The sequence below is a fragment of the Plasmodium yoelii genome (genome assembly GCF_900002385.2).
Source record: "Plasmodium yoelii strain 17X genome assembly, chromosome: 13".
Classification (NCBI taxonomy): Eukaryota; Apicomplexa; class Aconoidasida; order Haemosporida; family Plasmodiidae; genus Plasmodium; species Plasmodium yoelii.
Window position 1 is genome coordinate 2,371,269 of NC_036185.2, and position 18,559 is coordinate 2,389,827.

Here is an 18,559-nt window from a genome sequence, read left to right on the forward strand (position 1 = left end):
TAATAAGTATATTAATATTTCCATAATTAAATAGCTATATTTTTAATAATTTTGAAAATATTAATAAATAAGGAAATACATCAATTGTATAAAAAATACATATTAAGGTGCTATATAACATATGTATATATACTGTGAAAAATATTGTTTATATAAATACATATATTGTGCTGTGTGGTTTGAACAATTTTCTTTATCAAAAAAAAATTAAAAAAAACAAAAAATAATTGAAAAAAACAAAAACTAGCTAAAAAAACAAAAAATAGTTAAAAAAACAAAAAATAGCTAAATAGTATTTATATGCACACATACATTTTACTGATTAAAACCTCAATATTATTTGTATGTAACATAACATAGAAATAGAAATATATAGAGAGAAAAATGTAGGCAAAGCTCTGCATTATTATCAAGAGAAACTGAGAAAATAACTTTTTAATTGTTTTAATTGTTTTAATTGTTTTAATTGCTTTAATTTTTATTTAATCTATAATATGTGTAATAGTTTTTCCATGGAATATACATAAACTTTGTTAAACCATTTTTTTTTTTTTTTTTTTTTTTATTAACAATTCATAAAAAAAAATTATAAAATGGCTGATAACGATTTATCGGATGACCAGTCAGACAGTACCGTCGAAGAAACATTGGTTATGCTAAATTTACCTTCATTAAATAATGATGAAAATAGATTAAAGAATTTAAATACTTTTCGTAAAGAAAAAGGAAATGAAATTTATATAGAAAGGAAAAAGAATAATACTACAAAAAATGATGATTTTATTGTAGCGAAAAAAGATGACTCAAATTATATATCTGACATGAACACGGTCAGAAATAATTCAAACAATTTCACAAATTTTAATAAATTACAAATTGATTTAACAAATGACCATGAAGTAGTGGAAGAGGTAAAAAATGACTTTAACAGTGAAATAAGTTCAAATAATATTAATGAGAAAATTGACAATAATAAAAAATCTACGATTATCGAAATATTAGATAATACTCACGAAGAACTAAATAATAATAATAAAGAAAAGGATGATGAAAATAGTAAAAATGATAACATAAAAAGAAAATGTGTAAACAATAATGATGATCTTGATAATATACCTTTTGAAATAAATAGTATATCGTTAAAAAATTTATTTAATGAATATCCTGAATGTATCATAAATAATAAATACAAATTTAAAGGGGTTCATACATCCAGTATTGGTACAAATTTATATTTTAAAGAGCCAGAAAATATAAAAAATAAAAATATTTTTAAAAATTATGATATATCAAATGAAGATTATGAAAAAAATGTAAAAGGAGACAATAATATAACAAGAGATGATTTTACTATTTATGAAGGGTTTTCCACAAAAATTATTTCATTTGAAATAGACTATTAAATAGTAAAATTATTAACCTTTCTATGTCAGTTATTATTATTTTTTTTTTTTTTTGTTATTTCACATTTTTGAAAACTATATCCTACTACATATAGGGATATTTTATTAGAGCTACAGTAAATTACGTTTTATTTTTACATTTTTTTTGTTTTTATATAATTTACATAATTCATATATTTTTCATTTTTTTCATTTTTTTAACTTTTTTAACTCTTTTTTCATTATTATGCATTCGCCTATTACACCGTTCTGTGGTGTGTTTTTTATAATTAAGCAAAAGATACATAAAAATATAGTGAGTGAATTAAAGAGGAAATATTTTGTTCCTTTTATTGTTATTATTACATTATTATTATACTATTATTATACTATTATTATACTATTATTATACTATTATTATACCATTATTATACCATTATTATACCATTATTATACTATTATTACATCATTATTATTATTATTATATTATTATTTTTTTTGCATGTCATGTTAATAATATTTGGGCATATAATTACGTGTTTTCCCTTTTTTATATTCCATGTTAATAATTTATGGACATATAGCTATTTTTTAAATTATTTCTGACAATTTTTTAATACAATACAATATATAAAAGTTTGGGGTTAAAAGTGATAGCATTTATACACATTATATGAAATTAGATAGTGTTGAAAAAAAGGGAGAAAATATAATAAGAGAAATATCATAAATATGTAATGGATATCACTACTTGTACTATTTTTGCTATTTTTGTTTTGGTTAGTTAATTTAATTATAAAAATAAAAGGAAAATAGCATATATATGTAAACATGCTGATTACATAATACACTACATATGTACATACATAATTGCTTATTAACACAAAATGGAATTTTATATAATCCATGGTTGCGTGAATAATTTGGTCACATCATATATACACATATACACACACACACACATTTTTTTTTTGTACAGATAATATTTATCTTGTGTGGAATATTTTACAATTATTTTGTGAAACAAAATGAATCGACATTACTAACATTAGTTGTTTTTATTTTATCTCTAAGTACAACCTTTACTTTAGTTTTGTTCATACCGATAGATATATATTTGGTATCAAATGGGGTATATTTATTAAAAGATGAAAAAAATGAATTAGTGTTAAATTTGTGGAATATTTTAAAAGCCCATAAAATTATTTTTTATCATTTTTATCATTTTTATCATTTTTATCATATTTTCTTATTGTAGAACTTAGAGATATCAAATTTAGAGATAAGCCAGAAGCTTATATCCCGATTTTATAATTGTTAGTTTGAACAATAAAAATATATTACGTTGGTTATATATGCATAAATAATTTTTATAGAAAAAAAAATATTTAATAATTTTTTATGCAGCCATGTTTTGGACTCTAATATTCGAAGCATATATTTTAGTCCCGTTTTCTTATTTTTATCTTAAAAATAAAAGTAATACCAAATTATATTTTTTAGACATTTTAAAATAATATATGAAATTTAGTGACCAAATTTATATTTATCAAAATATATATTTAACAGATTATGTTATTCTACATTTTATTATTCCACTTTTTTATAATTTTAGAATCATATAAAAATGAATTTGATGATAATTTAGAAGTTTGCGAAAATGTATTTGAATCTTTGAAGAAAACAGTACTAATAAAAATAAAAAAATAATAACATTAAGTTTATTCTGTACATATAAATTTGAAAGTGTGTATATGTGTGTATAAATATCTAAGAATTAATAATCATAATATTTTGTAGATATATTTTATATTTTTTTTAGTTGCAGTTTCAATAATTGGTCTAATTTATCGACCTGGACATAAAATTCCAATGGTACATAAAAATACAAGTTAATTATAAAAAAAAATATATGACTATTCCATTGATTATATATTTTATAGATTTGTTTGGTTATCATTTTATCATTTTTTTTTTAATAGGAAAAAGGAAAAGAATTGGATTATATTTCCGATTTATTTGATGTGAAACATAGTAAAAAAAAAAAAAAAAAAAAAAAAAAAATATATATATATATATATATATAAATAAATATAAGCAAAATTTAAGCCATATTTATTCCTTTTCGTTATAAATATAAAACCTGTTTGTGATATTTGTTCAGCTGGAGAATCTGCCATTTTGTTTTTGATGGGATGTGTCGTCTTTATTGGTGTATCTTTTTGGGTTTCATACACAGTAATAAAAAATGACAAAAAAATGACAAAAAAATAATAAACATTAGCATAGAGTGTACATATACATGTTCACAATTGTAATAAGTTTTATTTTTACAATGGTTTTAGATATTAATATGTTATGCCATTTTATGTTGCTTTATTTTTTTATCTTGCTTTATTTGCCATTTTAAAGAGCTATGGATTGGCCTGCTTGCCCATTGAACTATTGAAACAAAAAAATATAGAATACGACAAAAAAGAAATCGAATATCGTTTTGAAAACTTAAAAGAGAAAGAAGCGATGATAAAGGTAGCCAAAAAGTTGTATGCATATTGTGCGGCTGTCTTTTTTTTAATTTTTTTAATTTTTTTAATTTTTTTAATTTTTTTAATTTTTTTTATTTTGTTCAGAAAAAATATAACACACTAAACGAAATAAAGGATGATGATAGAGATGAAATTTTAAAAATTAATAATATGAAAAGGTGAGAATAACCGATATATTAAATTTTGATATTTTATGACTTTTTAAATATCTTTATTTTTTTATCTTTAAATTGTATAAACCTCAATTTTAGTAAATTACATTAATTATCCATCTACACATGTATATATTTCCATATGTATATTTCTATTTCTATTTCTATTTATATTTCTATTTATATTTATATTTCTATTTATATTCCTATATTTGTATAGATTGCTGAGCAAATACAATTATAAGCTCCAAGAAATCGAAAAAATATCAGAATCTTGGGTATCATATATAATAGGGATTGCACTCACATTTCGGTAAAACCATTTTTATATTTTCTACATGTTCATTTCGTCCACATACATGCATACATACATACATATACTTTATTTTTTTTAAGAATTTTAACGGGATTAATATTTTTAACATTCTCATCAATTATATTTGTATCTCTTTTGGCTTCCATAACGGATAAAGTAACGAGGAATCGGGGCCTTTTTTCGCCCATTTTGTTTCGATTTTGCCTAATTTTGCCTCATTTTGCCTCAATTTTCCCCAATTTTGCCTCATTTTGTTTCGATTTCGCCCAATTTTTTTTCAATTTTTCCCAATTTTTTTTCAATTTTTCCCAATTTTTTTTCAATTTTTCCCAATTTTTTTTCAATTTCCCCCAATTTTTACTTCAGTATTTTAATTCCATTTGCGCCTACAAGTGTGGATTTGTTTTGGATCAAATAAATACACTATATAATATAGTTGATTCATCGTTGATATTTTTTTCAAAGGTTTTCAATATGAAAGAATAATATACAAACATATATATTTTTGCATCTATAATAACATAAAATATGGAAATATATGTACATGTTCATTTTTTTTAGTACTTTCCATTAGACATTTTAGTTCTAGCTAGTTTGGCTTTGTATATTTTTTGTTGCTCAGTATACGGAATTATAAATGTTGGAATTAGAATTTTTTTTATTCCATTATACAAATTGAAGCCCAAAAAAACATCCCCAGAAGTAAAAAATATAATAAATGAAAAAAAACAAAATAACAATTTATTTATCAAGCCATCACAGTTACACATTATATTATGTTTTATCCCATCCGTTCACTTTACCATCCGTTCTACTTTACCATTGCTCGTATCAGACAATGTTAGTTTTCTCTTTCGTATTGATCCACATCATTTTAGTATTAATCATGAGTCTTTTAACGGTAATTAAAAGTGAAAAAAAAGAGAGTAATAAAAATATAATTTTATTAACATATATTTTTTTTTTTTTTTTTTTTTTTTTAAAGATTGCACCAAACTATGTAACATATGGAATACAAAATATAAAGATAGATGTTAGTAGCTTTCCAAAATAAATGAATGTTTTATTCTATATTTTAATTTGATTTAAAATTATTAATAAAAAAAAATTATTTATTTTTACAGGATGAAATAGGATATATAAAATGTTCCTTAAAAACAGATAAGCACATTTGTAAGATGTCAGTTTTGTCTCGATTTTTTAACAAGATTTTTTTCGGTTTGCAACAAATTTTAAACTGCTTAAATTTGTTATCCCACCATTTCGATGCACATATATATATATATATATATATATATATATATATTTTTTTTTTTTTTTTTTTTTTTTCATGGTCTTATACTTCTTTTATAGGAATTCCATACTTTGCAAATAGTTACTTTTTTTCCAACTGGTTTTTTATACGTAAGCAGCAGACTGGTTCATTTCGTATTTAAGCAGCAGTCTGGTTCATTTCGCATTTTACTTCCATTTTTTTTCCATTTCACTTTGCCACTTCGCAGTTATGTACACACTTTCCCTGTTGTACACAATTTGTTTTAAAAAGTCAAGCTATTTAGATCGGTTAAATGTAGGGACATTAAAAAAGCAAAAAAACCAAAAAAAAAACCAAAAAAAAAAACAAAAAAACAAAATAATTGCATATACATATGCATATGCATAGACATGACGTACATGTTGGCTTGCTCGATAGTTGTGGTTCATTTTTAAGACAAGCTTGTTAAAAGTTGTGTTTTTATTTTTTATTTTTTATTTTTTATTTTATATTTTTATTTTTTTTTTTTTTTTTTTTTTTTTTTTTTTTCCCCTAATTAAAGGATCCCAATTTAAGTTCCGAAAATTTGGATGAGAAAATGAATTTATTACCCATGGAAAAGTTAACATAGTTATTATTAAATATTTACAGAAATTTTTTTTATTTTATTTTATTATTTTATTTGGACATTTAAAATGATAAATATAGAAGATCGAGATTTTAAGTAACTAGAATGAGAGCTTATTATTACATAATGTTTTTACACAAATTATTTTATTTAAAGAAAATGCATACATACACATGTTTAATTTACTATATGATGATTTGTCAAAATGGTGTATATATACTTTGGTTATTTTATTTAGTCATTTTATTTCGCCATTTTATTTCGCCATTTTATTTCGCCATTTTATTTAGTCATTTTTTTGTTCCAATGTTGTTTTCAATTATGTATTTTTATTTCAACATTTTCAACATTTTCAACATTTTCAACATTTCAACATTTTCAACATTTTCGACACAAATTGTGCATGTGTAAGTAGAGTTATATTTGTTTGGTTCATTTTATTTTTTATCCAAGCTAAAGATATGACATGTAATAAATAGAAAGGTAATATGAAAAGAGAGAAAATAAAGCCTCTCTTTAAATATTTATCCGTGTATAAATGTCAAAAGCTTATTATCGGAAATATGTTGTTTAGTATATACATATGCATATGCATTACATTTTTAAATACAAATTCTTATTTTATTTTTTTCTCTAAATAAATAGAATTTGCCAAATATAGATATACAAATCTATCTCTTATAATTTTTGATAGTTTTACATAAATAATAAATAATAGTATTATCAGTATGACTCTCAAAAAAAAAAAAAAAAAAAAAAAAAAAAAAAAAAAAAAAAACAAAAAAAAAAACAAAAAAAAAAACACCTTTTTTGCCACGTTATTATTATAAGCACATTCTTTCTTTCTTTCGTTTTTTATTTATGCAAAAAATATTTGTACATATTCTTTTTTCCTTCATTTTTTTCTTCTTTTTTTTTTCCTTCCTTCGTTTCTGTTTTGTTTGGATTCTTTCACAATCAATACATACACATAAGTATATAACAATAAAAAAATTGTAATAAATATATATATTTTTTATTTTTTTATTTCACATGTTTGCTTCGCATTTGATGCTTATAAATTACATTGACTACTTACCAAATGAATAAAAAAAAGTTTAAAAAAAAAAAAAAAATAGGGAATATTTTTATTATACACTTTTAAAGGTTTTTTTTTTTTGTAAAGAGAATAGTACTATTTTCCGAATGTAAAATAAGGTAAAAATAAAATAAGTTAAAAATAAAATAAGTTAAAAATATTTAAACATTTTTTTTTTTTTTTTTTTTTGGGAATATAAATAGTTACTTCTTCTATTCTTGTTTTCCAATTTAGGATTTCTTTGACAAACACTATTACATATTTTATCAAACAAAATAAAAGTGAACAAAATTTGGAGAATGCTTTTGAATTTTTCCTAAAAAACGCATAATCTTTTATCAAGCAAAATAAAAAGTGTATAACATCCTTACACATCCCTAGCTTAGGTCAGAAAAGTCAGAAGTAGGAAATACGAAGTGGGAAAATACGAAATAGGAAGATACGAATTGGGAAAATACGAATTGGGAAAATACGAATTGGGAAAATACGAAGTGGGAAAATACGAATTGGGAAAATACGAAGTGGGAAAATACGAATTGGGAAAATACGAAGCGTCGCATCCCTGGGCATTCGCTAAAACGGTCCACAATAAAATATTACATGCACAATTTTGTAAGCACAGTTTTCTTCTATAGCTACAAACAAAGATGAAAGAAAAAGGCCCCAAAGCAGAATCTACAGAAAAGAATGATGATATAAAGGAATGTAACGAAAAAATAAACACATTTATCAGTAACTTATTATCAAGTATAAATTATATTAACAATGCAATCTTATATAGAGACAACAGATTTATATTGCGTATGTTAAAACATATAAAAAATATGCGTTTAAGTATAAAAAATGATAGCGAAAATTTAATGCCAGTTTTAGTTAGCTTAATAAATAAAATATTTAAAGATACATATCCAATATATATAATATTAAATAAATATATAAAATTATATAATGAAAATAATAAAGAAAATATAACAGAAATTGTAAATTTAAATGAAAAAAATTATGTAAATTCTTTACCAGAAATAGAAGTATTTTTTTATATTTTATTTATGGTTCATTTGATAGATAAAAAATTATATGATGATTGTATCGAATTATCTAACTTAATAATAAAAAGAATTAATAGTTTAAATAGAAGATCTTTAGATTTTATAAATTCAAAAATATATTTTTATTATTCTTGGGTACATGAATTAAGAGGAAATATATCACAAGTTAGACAAGAATTATTGTTTATATATAGAAATGCATGTTTGCATCGAGATATTATGACTCAAACTGTTGTATTAAATTTAATTTTAAGAGATTATATAAAAAATAATTTATATGATATGGCTGTTAAATTTGTTAGTAAAACATTATTTCCTGAAAATATGTTTTCAAATGTACAGCATGCTAGATATTTATATTATATTGGAAAAATATTAGCTATACAATTAGATTATAGTGAATCACATAATAAAATTAGTCAAGCACTAAGAAAAGCCCCACAAAATGCTAATATGGCAAAAGGATTTAAACTTGAAGCTACAAAACTTGAAATAGTTGTTGAATTGCTTATGGGAGATATACCAGATCGATCTTTATTTACCAATAAAATTATGAGAAAAAATTTGATTCCATATAAACATGTTGTTACTGCTGTTAGAAATGGAGATATAAATAAATTTGCAAGTGTAATGAATAATTATAAGAAATTATTCGTTAAAGATGGCGTTTATTTGCTAATCAAACGAATACATCACAACGTTATTAAAACGGCTCTTAGGATAATAAACCTCTCCTACTCCCGCATATCCATCGTAAGTTCGGTCCATTTTTTCCATTTTTTCCATTTTTCCCTTTTTTCATTTTTTTCATTTTTTTCATTTTTCCCTTTTTTCATTTTCGCCTTTTTTCATTTCCCCTCATTTTTCATTTCCCCTCATTTTTCATTTCCCCTCATTTTTCCGCCAGGCCGACATTGGGAAGAAGATCGGAGTCGAGTCCCCCATGGATGTCGTGGGAATAACTGCGAAGGCAATTCATGATGGAGTAATAGGAGCAACAATCGATTATGATAATTTATATGTCGAATCGAAACCAAACATTGATATTTATATTACTGGAGATCCTATGAAAGCATTTCATAAAAGAATTGCATTTTGCTTGCAACTTTATTCAGATGCAGTAAAGGCTATGCAATATCCTGATGAAAATGAAAAAACAGAAAATGTAGAAGCTAAAGAAAGGAAAATACGGCAACAAGAAGAATTTGCTCAAGCTGAAGAAGGAGAACTTGGTGATGACACAGATTTGTTATGAACAAAATTTATTAATCAGAAAATATACATGATTATGTATAACACAACTTCTCTATTTTCTAACTTCATTTATTATTCTACATTTTTTTTTTTTTTTTTTTTTTCATCCATCTTATTAATTTAACTATCCGCTACATTGCTAAAAATAATAAACGAAATGAGCTATGCTTATTCATAAATAATTTTAAAAAATAAACCAAAAATAATAACACACCAAAAATAATATATAACCCTGAATTAGAACCTTATAAAAGGGATAGACAAATTCGAAAATTTATTACTATTAAAAAGTGTTCACCCCATTCTAATATCGTAACATAATTATATTTTTACTATTTGTGTCGTTTTAGAAATTAAAAATGTTATGCATATATATTTATATATATTTATATTTATATATATTTATATTTATATATATTTATATTTATATTAACATAGTGTTCTTATTTTGTCATACAATATTCGAATAGAAAGAAAAAAGGATGTGCAAGATTATAAATAAAAAGTAACATAAATAAAAATACACATGGCACATAAAATAATAATTTATTTTGTTTGGTCAAATCAGCTTACATAAATTTATAAAAAGGTGTTGAAAAAATATATATATTTATAAGTGCGTTAAATAATTGTGAAAAAAAAAAAAAAAAAAAAAAAAACACGCACAAAAATATTTATTTAAAATTTAATAGTATGAAAAGACATATTATTTCGTAAAGTGAATTTTGATTTTAGATATGATCTTAACATTTTATCTTTTGACATTTCTGGTTTTAATAAATCTCCTAATTGTTTTTGTAATGATTTTATTTTTTTCATTTTTGGATCAGAATCTCGTATTTCTTTAATTTGTTGTATAACATCATTCATAAAAAGAGATTCATTTTTATTTTTTAATAATTTTTTTTGCCTTTTTTTAATATCATTAGATTTTATAAAAATATCATCATGTATATCTTCAGCAGTTTGAATAAATTTATCTTTAATTTGTGATAAATTATTTAAATCAAAAACATTTGTAGATGTTACTATCAAATATCTTGGATCTACTCTTTTTAAAGGTACCCCATTAACTTCATATGGTCCAACCACTGCTAATAATCCTGAATTTAAAATTTTAGTTATTATACATCTTTTACCCATATGTTTTCCTGTTAATATAATTGCTACTTTTCCAATTTGGATAGATTTTCTCATTTTCCTTTGTACAATATATTTTTTTTTTGATGCTATTTTTCTTCCATAGTGTTTTTTAGAAATTGTTTTTTTTGCTTGTATTGGGGTAAGAATTTTGTGTTGCCCTTTTATTACATAATGTTTTAAAAGGCTTTTTTTATCATCAGATGATACCACACTTTTTGTATTTTTGTTATTCTTAGCCATTTTTAATATAAAACAAGAAATCTTCAAAATGTTTGGAAATGTATATACCTTAATATATTTTATTATTATTTTATTATTATTTTTTAATTTTTTTAATTTTTTTTATTTTTTAATTTTTTTTATTTTTATGCTAAATGCTGTAAAAATAGCAAATACCAATTATAAAAAATAAAAATTATAAAATGTAAAAAATTATAAAATTATAAAAAAATAAAAATATAAAAATATAAAAAATTATAAAAAATTATAAAAAGTCGAATAAATGGAAATAAATATATTAATAAATATGCATTACCTAAGAATAAGAAAGCGACTTTTTATATAATAGTAATAATATAATGGTAATACAATATAATGGTAATACAATATAATGATAATAATGATAATAATGGTAATAATTATTTATTAAATTATATATGCATACATAACAGGAGTATAAACAAGCCAGTCATAAAAACATATTATTGTGGAACATTCTCAATACATTTATATAATAAATAAATGTACATACAAATAAATAAAATAAAATAAGCATTATATAAATATATTGTAGAAATATATTTCCATACCAAAAGGGGATTATAATATTACATAAATAATACTACATATTAATACTACATATTAATACTACATATTAATACTACATATATATTTATACATTTTTAAAGGCACTATATAATACTCGATTTTTCCAATAAAATAACAAATTTATAAATAAAAAAATGGCGTATTATATATATGCTTGTTTTCAAACATCTTAATGAAAATTATTTTATATTATAATTTAAAATATATGCATAAAAATGTTGTACCCACCCCCCTTATATATATCCCATTCGTTTGTAGTTGTGCATATAATAAATATATTCTCTATATATTTATTTTAAAAAAAATTATTATGTTCCTTAATTTTTTCAATTTTTTATATATCTACTTTTTAAAATATAAAAAAAAAAAATTTAATTGGAAAAATAAACAAACTAGCATGGGAAAATGGCATACTAAATTAAAACTCATAATTTTTTAAGCCATTTTTACAAACCCAATTTTACAAACCCAATTTTACAAACCCATTTTTACAAACCCATTTTTACAAACCCATTTTGAATAAGCACTTATATCCCTAAAAGAGGCATATAAAATATATAACATTTTTAATATTTATTGAAACATGTGTTAAAGTAATAGTTGGGCCTTTTTATTAAAACGTTGTAATATATCGTTACAATATAGAGAAAGAAAATACCAAAGTTTAATTTATAATTTTTTTTTTTTTTTTTTTTTAATTATCCACTTGGCTAGCTTAATCTTAATATGTCTATTAAAAGCCAATATAATATATTTATATGTAAAATATTTTATATATAATTCAAGAGGAACATATGGAACTAAAAAAAATAATTTATAAGCATATATAGGAAAAATTATTATAATGTATGCCTATACATTCTCAATCTAATAATTTTGTTTCGTTTTATCTCGTTTTATTTCATTATACTTTTCCTATGATAATTATTTTCTTACTATATATTAAGTATTAGCACATTGCTTGTTCTTCTTATTTTATTTGGAGTAAAATTATGTATAGTACAATAAAAAAATAAACATAAATCTAAATTGATCTTTAATTGTGTATAAATACTTTTTGTGTGCTAATGATTAAAAATAAATATGCTTTCTATTTATCACCACTTTAAGTACCTGGTATTTTTATATGTCATGGAATTAAAAAATGAGATATATAAATATTATCTTTTATTAACAAAACAACTCTGCATCATTTAAGTATTACATATATAATACATTATATATTTTCACCAACTTTACAAAATCGGAAAATAGCGAAATTATAAATTAATAAAATTGATAAGCGGTTGCATGTTATGTATATGTCTATACGATTTCTTTTACACTTTACATAATTTTAAAGAAATACAAAATTTACCCTATCTTTTTTCATTCTGTTTATGTATATTTGGTAATTATTGAAAAATTATTAACAGGTCAGAAAAATATAGATAAATTTTATTAACAGGTAGAAAAATATAGATAAATTTTATTAACAGGTAGAAAAATATAGATAAATTTTATAAACATGTCAGAAAAGTATAGTCTTTATTTTCACACAAGTGGAATAACAAAACATTTGTTCCTTAGCAACATATTAAATAAATTTGCATATGCACATATAAGTAAAAAAATTAGAAACATTATATTTTTTCTTATCATATTAATTTAGTATGTAAATTATTATTCTATCATTATGTATTTTTAAATTTATTTTATGTGTTAAAATTAATAAGAAATTTAATAAAATAATTTGAATTTATAGTGTTTACTTTCATATGAAAAATTGTTCGTAAATACAATTTCATCGCTTCATTTTTTGACATATCTACATAAAGTGCTAATAAATGAAAACGGAATAGCTAGTAGCGAAGAAACTTGCTTTTAAATTGCGCATAAAAATGACGAACAAAAAATGTTAGCAAGATCACGCCCAAAATCACGACCAAAATAATAGCTGAAAAAAACATACGAAATAGTAACTCCCTATAGGCTTAATAATTATATGCGCTATATATATATATATATATATCACATGCAACTTAAAAAAAAATATGCATATATATAATTTTTCATGATTGCAAAAATAAGTTTGAGATATTTAAAAAATAAAACACATTCCAATTATTTGTCGTTGAATTTTATTTTTAATTAAATATATCGCACAAAAGTATAAACACATATATATATATATTTTTCGTGTTAATAAAATAACAATAGTTGAACTACAAAACGAAATATTTTATTAATCTATTAATTTAGGATATATTTTCCTTAAAAAAGCTAAATAAATAAATAAATAAATATATATTATACCAAATATTCTCCATCATAATTGTAGATTTACTTTTTATTTAAACTAGCGAAAATGGATTTAGTAAGAAAAAAAAAAAAAAAAAAAAAACTAGATATATATTGTATGTTCTAAATATGTTTGTATGTATATAATTTGAGTGAATAAAAATAAAATTTCACGTAATATCAGCAATACATAGTAAAAAAAAAACAATGAACTTGAAAAATATGTATTATTATATAATTTAAAAAATGAACACACAACAGTTAGTTAATGGCACGTATGTAGTATGTATGTATGTATGTATGTAGTATGTATATATATTTTTTAATTTTTTAATTTTTTTATTTTTTTTATAGAAACTTCTCGGCCCCAAAAATGATATCAGATGTTTGAAAGTACAAACAGTTGCTTCGTTTTGTAATATAAAACTAAATATGCCAGCATTCGAAATCGGAATAGATGATAATAAAGATGAATTTGTAAAAGAGTCGCCAATGAAAAGATTACCAGTTTTAATAACACCCCAAGGAAGTTTATTTGAAAGCAATGCTATAGGAAAATATTTATGCAGTATAAGGAAAGAACATAATTTATTGGGATGTGGATGTTTCGAAGAAGGGCAAGTAAATATGTGGATAGATTTTTGTACATTTGAATTAGAAATTCCAGTATGCTGTTATATTAGTAATAAATCTAATGATAAATCATTAAAACATATTCAAGATACATTTAGTTGTTTAAATAAACATTTATTATTAAACCAATATATGGTAGGTAATAAGATAACTATTGTTGATATTTTTATGTCTGTAATTATAAATTTTTGTATAAAATCTGGAAAAATGACTGAAGATTTTTTGAAAAAATATGGAAACTTATACAGATTATATACAACTATAATAAATCAGAAACAATTTAAATATGTTATGGGTTCAGGACCAGTTGGAAATAATAAAAAAACACCTGTACAACCAAAACAAACAAATAATAATAAAGAAAAGAAAAAACCAAAAGAAGATGCAGATGATGATATTGATTTATTTAGTGATGATGGTCTTAATGAAAAAAAAACAAAAAAAACAAATCCATTAGATTTATTACCACCATCAAAATTCTCTTTAGATAATTGGAAATATAAATTTAGTAATGAAAAAGATTTATTAAAAAATGCAATGCCTACATTTTGGGAAACTTATGATAATAATGGTTTTTCATTATATTATATGAAATATGATAAATTAGAAGATGAATGTCAAATATCTTTTGTTGCTTGTAATATGGCTAGTGGATTTTTACAAAGATTAGAAAATAACTTCTCAAAATATTCATTTGCAGTTATATCAGTTTTAGGTGAAAATAAAAATTATGATATTGAAGGTGTTTGGTTATTTAGAGGTACCGAAATTCCTTTTGAAATGAAAGACCACCCATCATTTGAATATCATATTTTTAAAAAATTAGATATTAATAATAGTGATGATAAAAAACTTGTTGAAGATTACTGGTGTTCAAAAGAAGTTATTTCAAATAGACCTGTTTGTGATAGAAAGGTTTGGAAATGAACTGAATTACAATATGCCACGTGCACAAAATTGTATGCCAGCTTGTATGCCAGATTGTACAAAATTGCATACCAACTTGCATACTTTATTCAAAATGCTCCCAAAACAATTGAAACAGAATAACATCATTTAAAAAGGATCTATTCCATATTTATTAACTTTTTTTAAAAAGCCGAAAAAACAAAATTATCACATTGTTGAGCTTATAATATTTATATATGTGTGTGATTATTTATTATTACATAGTTCTTTTTTATTTTAATCTCACTTTTCATATATAAATATTTTTTTTATTTTGTTTCATTTTTATTGGCTATTCTTATGTACTATATTTTATTGGAACTAACAAATATAGTTAAAAAAATAAATAAACTTGATAAATACTAAGTTTAAAAATAAAAGTAAAGCATCAATTCAAGATGCAGAGGTTTATAGATGTTTCTAAATTGTATTGTGTAAAATGCGGGGGAAGGGGTATATTTGTAGAATGTATAGATGTAGATCTTTAAAAAATGAAAAAAATATATCGAGTTTTCCTTTTTAATTTATTTGTATGTTAATCTATTTCAAAATAATTTTTACTTTTAAATGCTTTATGATAATCTATTGAATTATCGGAAGTTGAAAAATTATGAACACTAGTTTCCTTACTATTGTTAAACAAGGTTTTTATGAGATTAATTATATCTAACTCATTACTATATGTTTCTACTTTTTTTTTCGTTTTTTTTTTATTTGAATTCGTTATTATTATTGTATCATTAAACATGGAATCATCCATTACATCTTCAATTTGTATGGTCTCGTTGGTTCTATCATCATCTTTTTTAGAAATTCAAACACGCATATGCACATTATCAAAAGGGGCACGAGTTCGTTTGCATATTTGTTTGCATATTTGTTTGCATATTTGTTTGCATATTTGTTTGCATATTTGTTTTCGTTGTTTTTTTCGTTATTTTTACCGATTTTTTTTCCGATTTTTTTTTCGATTTTTTTTCCGGTATTTTTTTGGGGGGGCTCAATTTCTTCCTCTAATGTTGTATTAAGATCGGGGGTTTGTTTATTTGCATTTTCTCCTGCAGTTTTAGAAGATTCTAACTCTTTGATTTTTACAAATTTTCCTGAACAATAAGTTGAGTGGCTTCTCCCTAAAAAGTGGATTTGTTGTGAATTTTGTTGTGAATTTTGGCTATTTTGTTTATTTTGTAAATTTTGTTTATTTTGTCTTTTTTTCCTATTTTGTTTATTTCTCCTATTTTGCATACACCACTTTTCCTTTGGTCCGGGCGGTCGATTCATGGATCGTTTTATGTATCCAAAATGTGGAGGGTACTTTCTGCAAATTCCCTTTTTATATAAAAAGCATTATTGGATAGATAACATTTTGTAGCGATGTGTGATATCATATATTTGTTACATAAAGTCATGTGCATGTATTTTGACTATTTTGGCTATTTGTCTATTTTGTTTATTTTGTTTATTTTGACTATTTTGGCTATTTTGACTGTTTTGGCTATTTGTCTATTTTGGCTATTTGTCTATTTTGGCTATTTTTTAACTGTACAACGCCAAACATGGTTTCGGTAAAAATGGACCTCATCATGAAAACTGTGATAGATGCTTATATTTAAACCTGTTAATTTATTTATTCTATACATATGTTTTTTAAATTCCTAAAAGAAATTAGGGAAATAATTTTGGCGAGTATATTGTTTCACTTGTCTTATTTTTTTTATTTGTCTTATTTTTTTATTTGTCTTATTTTTATATTACAGGACCATGTCCATCATTTTTATCAGATTTTTTTTGATTTAAAAATAAAAAGGCATGAATCATTTCATGTAGTAATGTTTCCTATAAAATATAAGAAATCGAACTCATGACAAATTTTTAGAACCTATATTATTTTCCACATTTTTTTCCACATTTTTTTTCATATTTTTCTCATATTTTTTCCCACATTTTTCCCACATTTTTTCTCACATTTTTCCCACATTTTTCCCACATTTTTCCCACCATTTTTAAAGACTTACTTTGTATTCTCTTATTTTTCGCAGCTTTAGTAAAGGGAGTGAGAGCCTAATGCAGCAGTATCCAGATTTCTGAAAATATAAAATTTGGATATATATATATAAAGAAAATATTATGTATGTATACAGTTCATTTATGCACATTTTTAAAAGTCCATAAGATATCTTACTTTAAATATACATATCCCAGCACATAATTTCATTTTGTTACTCCATTTTACTTGTACACTTTCTAATCTATTGTAAAAATATTTAATGTTATATTCTGAAAAAAGTTGATATAAATCTGGAAATTCTGTATCTTCTAAAAAAAAAAAAAAAAAAAAATATGAATTTTTTTAGTATAAAGGTAGAAATAATAATATAATGATTATATAAATAATTGAAAATAAATATTGACATATATTTATGCAATATTTTATTTACATACTTGACTCATCATATACCACGATATCTTCTACACATTCTACACTTGGAATGTGCCGAATAACTCTTTTTTTCTTTTTTTCGTTCTTTTTTTCCCCAACTTGGCTTCTAGCATAAACATCTTTTTCACTTGACGAATCTGTGCTGGAATCGATTTTGATTGAACTTAGTTGGCGTATAACTTCAAGAGTATACGGATCTTCTTCATTTTCTTGTATATCTGTTTTATAATAGCTTTCTATATTATTTTGATTCGGATTTTTTATATCATTGTCATGTTCATTTGAAATTAAATAAAATGATCTATTTTGCTGTCTTCTTTTTTTTCCACTTTTTTCCAAATATTCATTTTCTACAGATGTTAATTTGTTTATCTCATTGTACATTTTTAAAATTTCATATTTTTTGGAAAATGCGAATATATATTATTAAGAATGAAAAGAAAAGCTTCAATAATTTGGCAATTTCATAACTTGACAATTTTCATAACTTGATAATTTTTATAACTTGGCAAGTTTCATAATGTTATAATCTTTATAATTTTCTTTGTCTTTTCTCCTAATTAATATTGATATATTTTTTTTCATTTATTTTTTTTATTTTTTTTCATTTATTTTTTATTTATTATT

At 22.4% G+C, this 18,559-nt stretch overlaps 6 protein-coding genes across 6 annotated transcripts; 4 read left to right on the top strand and 2 right to left on the bottom strand.

The window, feature by feature from the left end:
- Positions 1-593: 593 nt before the first annotated feature.
- Positions 594-1,403, top strand: PY17X_1356800 (uncharacterized protein; the record flags this gene model as incomplete). Its single annotated transcript, XM_725543.2, has 1 exon — positions 594-1,403. One exon carries the CDS (start codon positions 594-596, stop codon positions 1,401-1,403), a length of 810 nt encoding a protein of 269 aa, XP_730636.2.
- A 716-nt stretch (positions 1,404-2,119) lies between these two features.
- Positions 2,120-6,282, top strand: PY17X_1356900 (LMBR1 domain-containing protein, putative; the record flags this gene model as incomplete). Its single annotated transcript, XM_022957275.1, has 20 exons — positions 2,120-2,161; positions 2,362-2,514; positions 2,641-2,698; positions 2,790-2,861; positions 2,998-3,068; positions 3,183-3,257; positions 3,365-3,416; positions 3,547-3,620; positions 3,795-3,911; positions 4,013-4,086; positions 4,301-4,393; positions 4,477-4,552; positions 4,763-4,861; positions 4,958-5,098; positions 5,232-5,297; positions 5,382-5,429; positions 5,521-5,614; positions 5,750-5,800; positions 5,899-5,966; positions 6,214-6,282. 20 exons carry the CDS (start codon positions 2,120-2,122, stop codon positions 6,280-6,282), a joined length of 1,593 nt encoding a protein of 530 aa, XP_022813717.1.
- A 1,722-nt stretch (positions 6,283-8,004) lies between these two features.
- On the top strand, positions 8,005-9,661 carry PY17X_1357000 (uncharacterized protein; the record flags this gene model as incomplete). The annotated part of the gene is made up of 2 exons (XM_725545.1): positions 8,005-9,159; positions 9,314-9,661. The coding sequence occupies 2 exons, from the start codon at positions 8,005-8,007 to the stop codon at positions 9,659-9,661; spliced, it is 1,503 nt and encodes a 500-aa protein (XP_730638.1).
- A 677-nt stretch (positions 9,662-10,338) lies between these two features.
- PY17X_1357100 (60S ribosomal protein L6, putative) lies at positions 10,339-11,043 on the bottom strand (the record flags this gene model as incomplete). Its single annotated transcript, XM_725546.1, has 1 exon — positions 10,339-11,043. One exon carries the CDS (start codon positions 11,041-11,043, stop codon positions 10,339-10,341), a length of 705 nt encoding a protein of 234 aa, XP_730639.1.
- A 2,935-nt stretch (positions 11,044-13,978) lies between these two features.
- Positions 13,979-15,471, top strand: PY17X_1357200 (elongation factor 1-gamma, putative; the record flags this gene model as incomplete). The annotated part of the gene is made up of 2 exons (XM_022957276.1): positions 13,979-13,987; positions 14,266-15,471. The coding sequence occupies 2 exons, from the start codon at positions 13,979-13,981 to the stop codon at positions 15,469-15,471; spliced, it is 1,215 nt and encodes a 404-aa protein (XP_022813718.1).
- A 556-nt stretch (positions 15,472-16,027) lies between these two features.
- On the bottom strand, positions 16,028-18,316 carry PY17X_1357300 (SprT-like domain-containing protein, putative; the record flags this gene model as incomplete). Its single annotated transcript, XM_022957277.1, has 8 exons — positions 16,028-16,293; positions 16,437-16,622; positions 16,740-16,821; positions 17,034-17,147; positions 17,248-17,328; positions 17,508-17,576; positions 17,675-17,808; positions 17,935-18,316. 8 exons carry the CDS (start codon positions 18,314-18,316, stop codon positions 16,028-16,030), a joined length of 1,314 nt encoding a protein of 437 aa, XP_022813719.1.
- Positions 18,317-18,559: the final 243 nt, after the last annotated feature.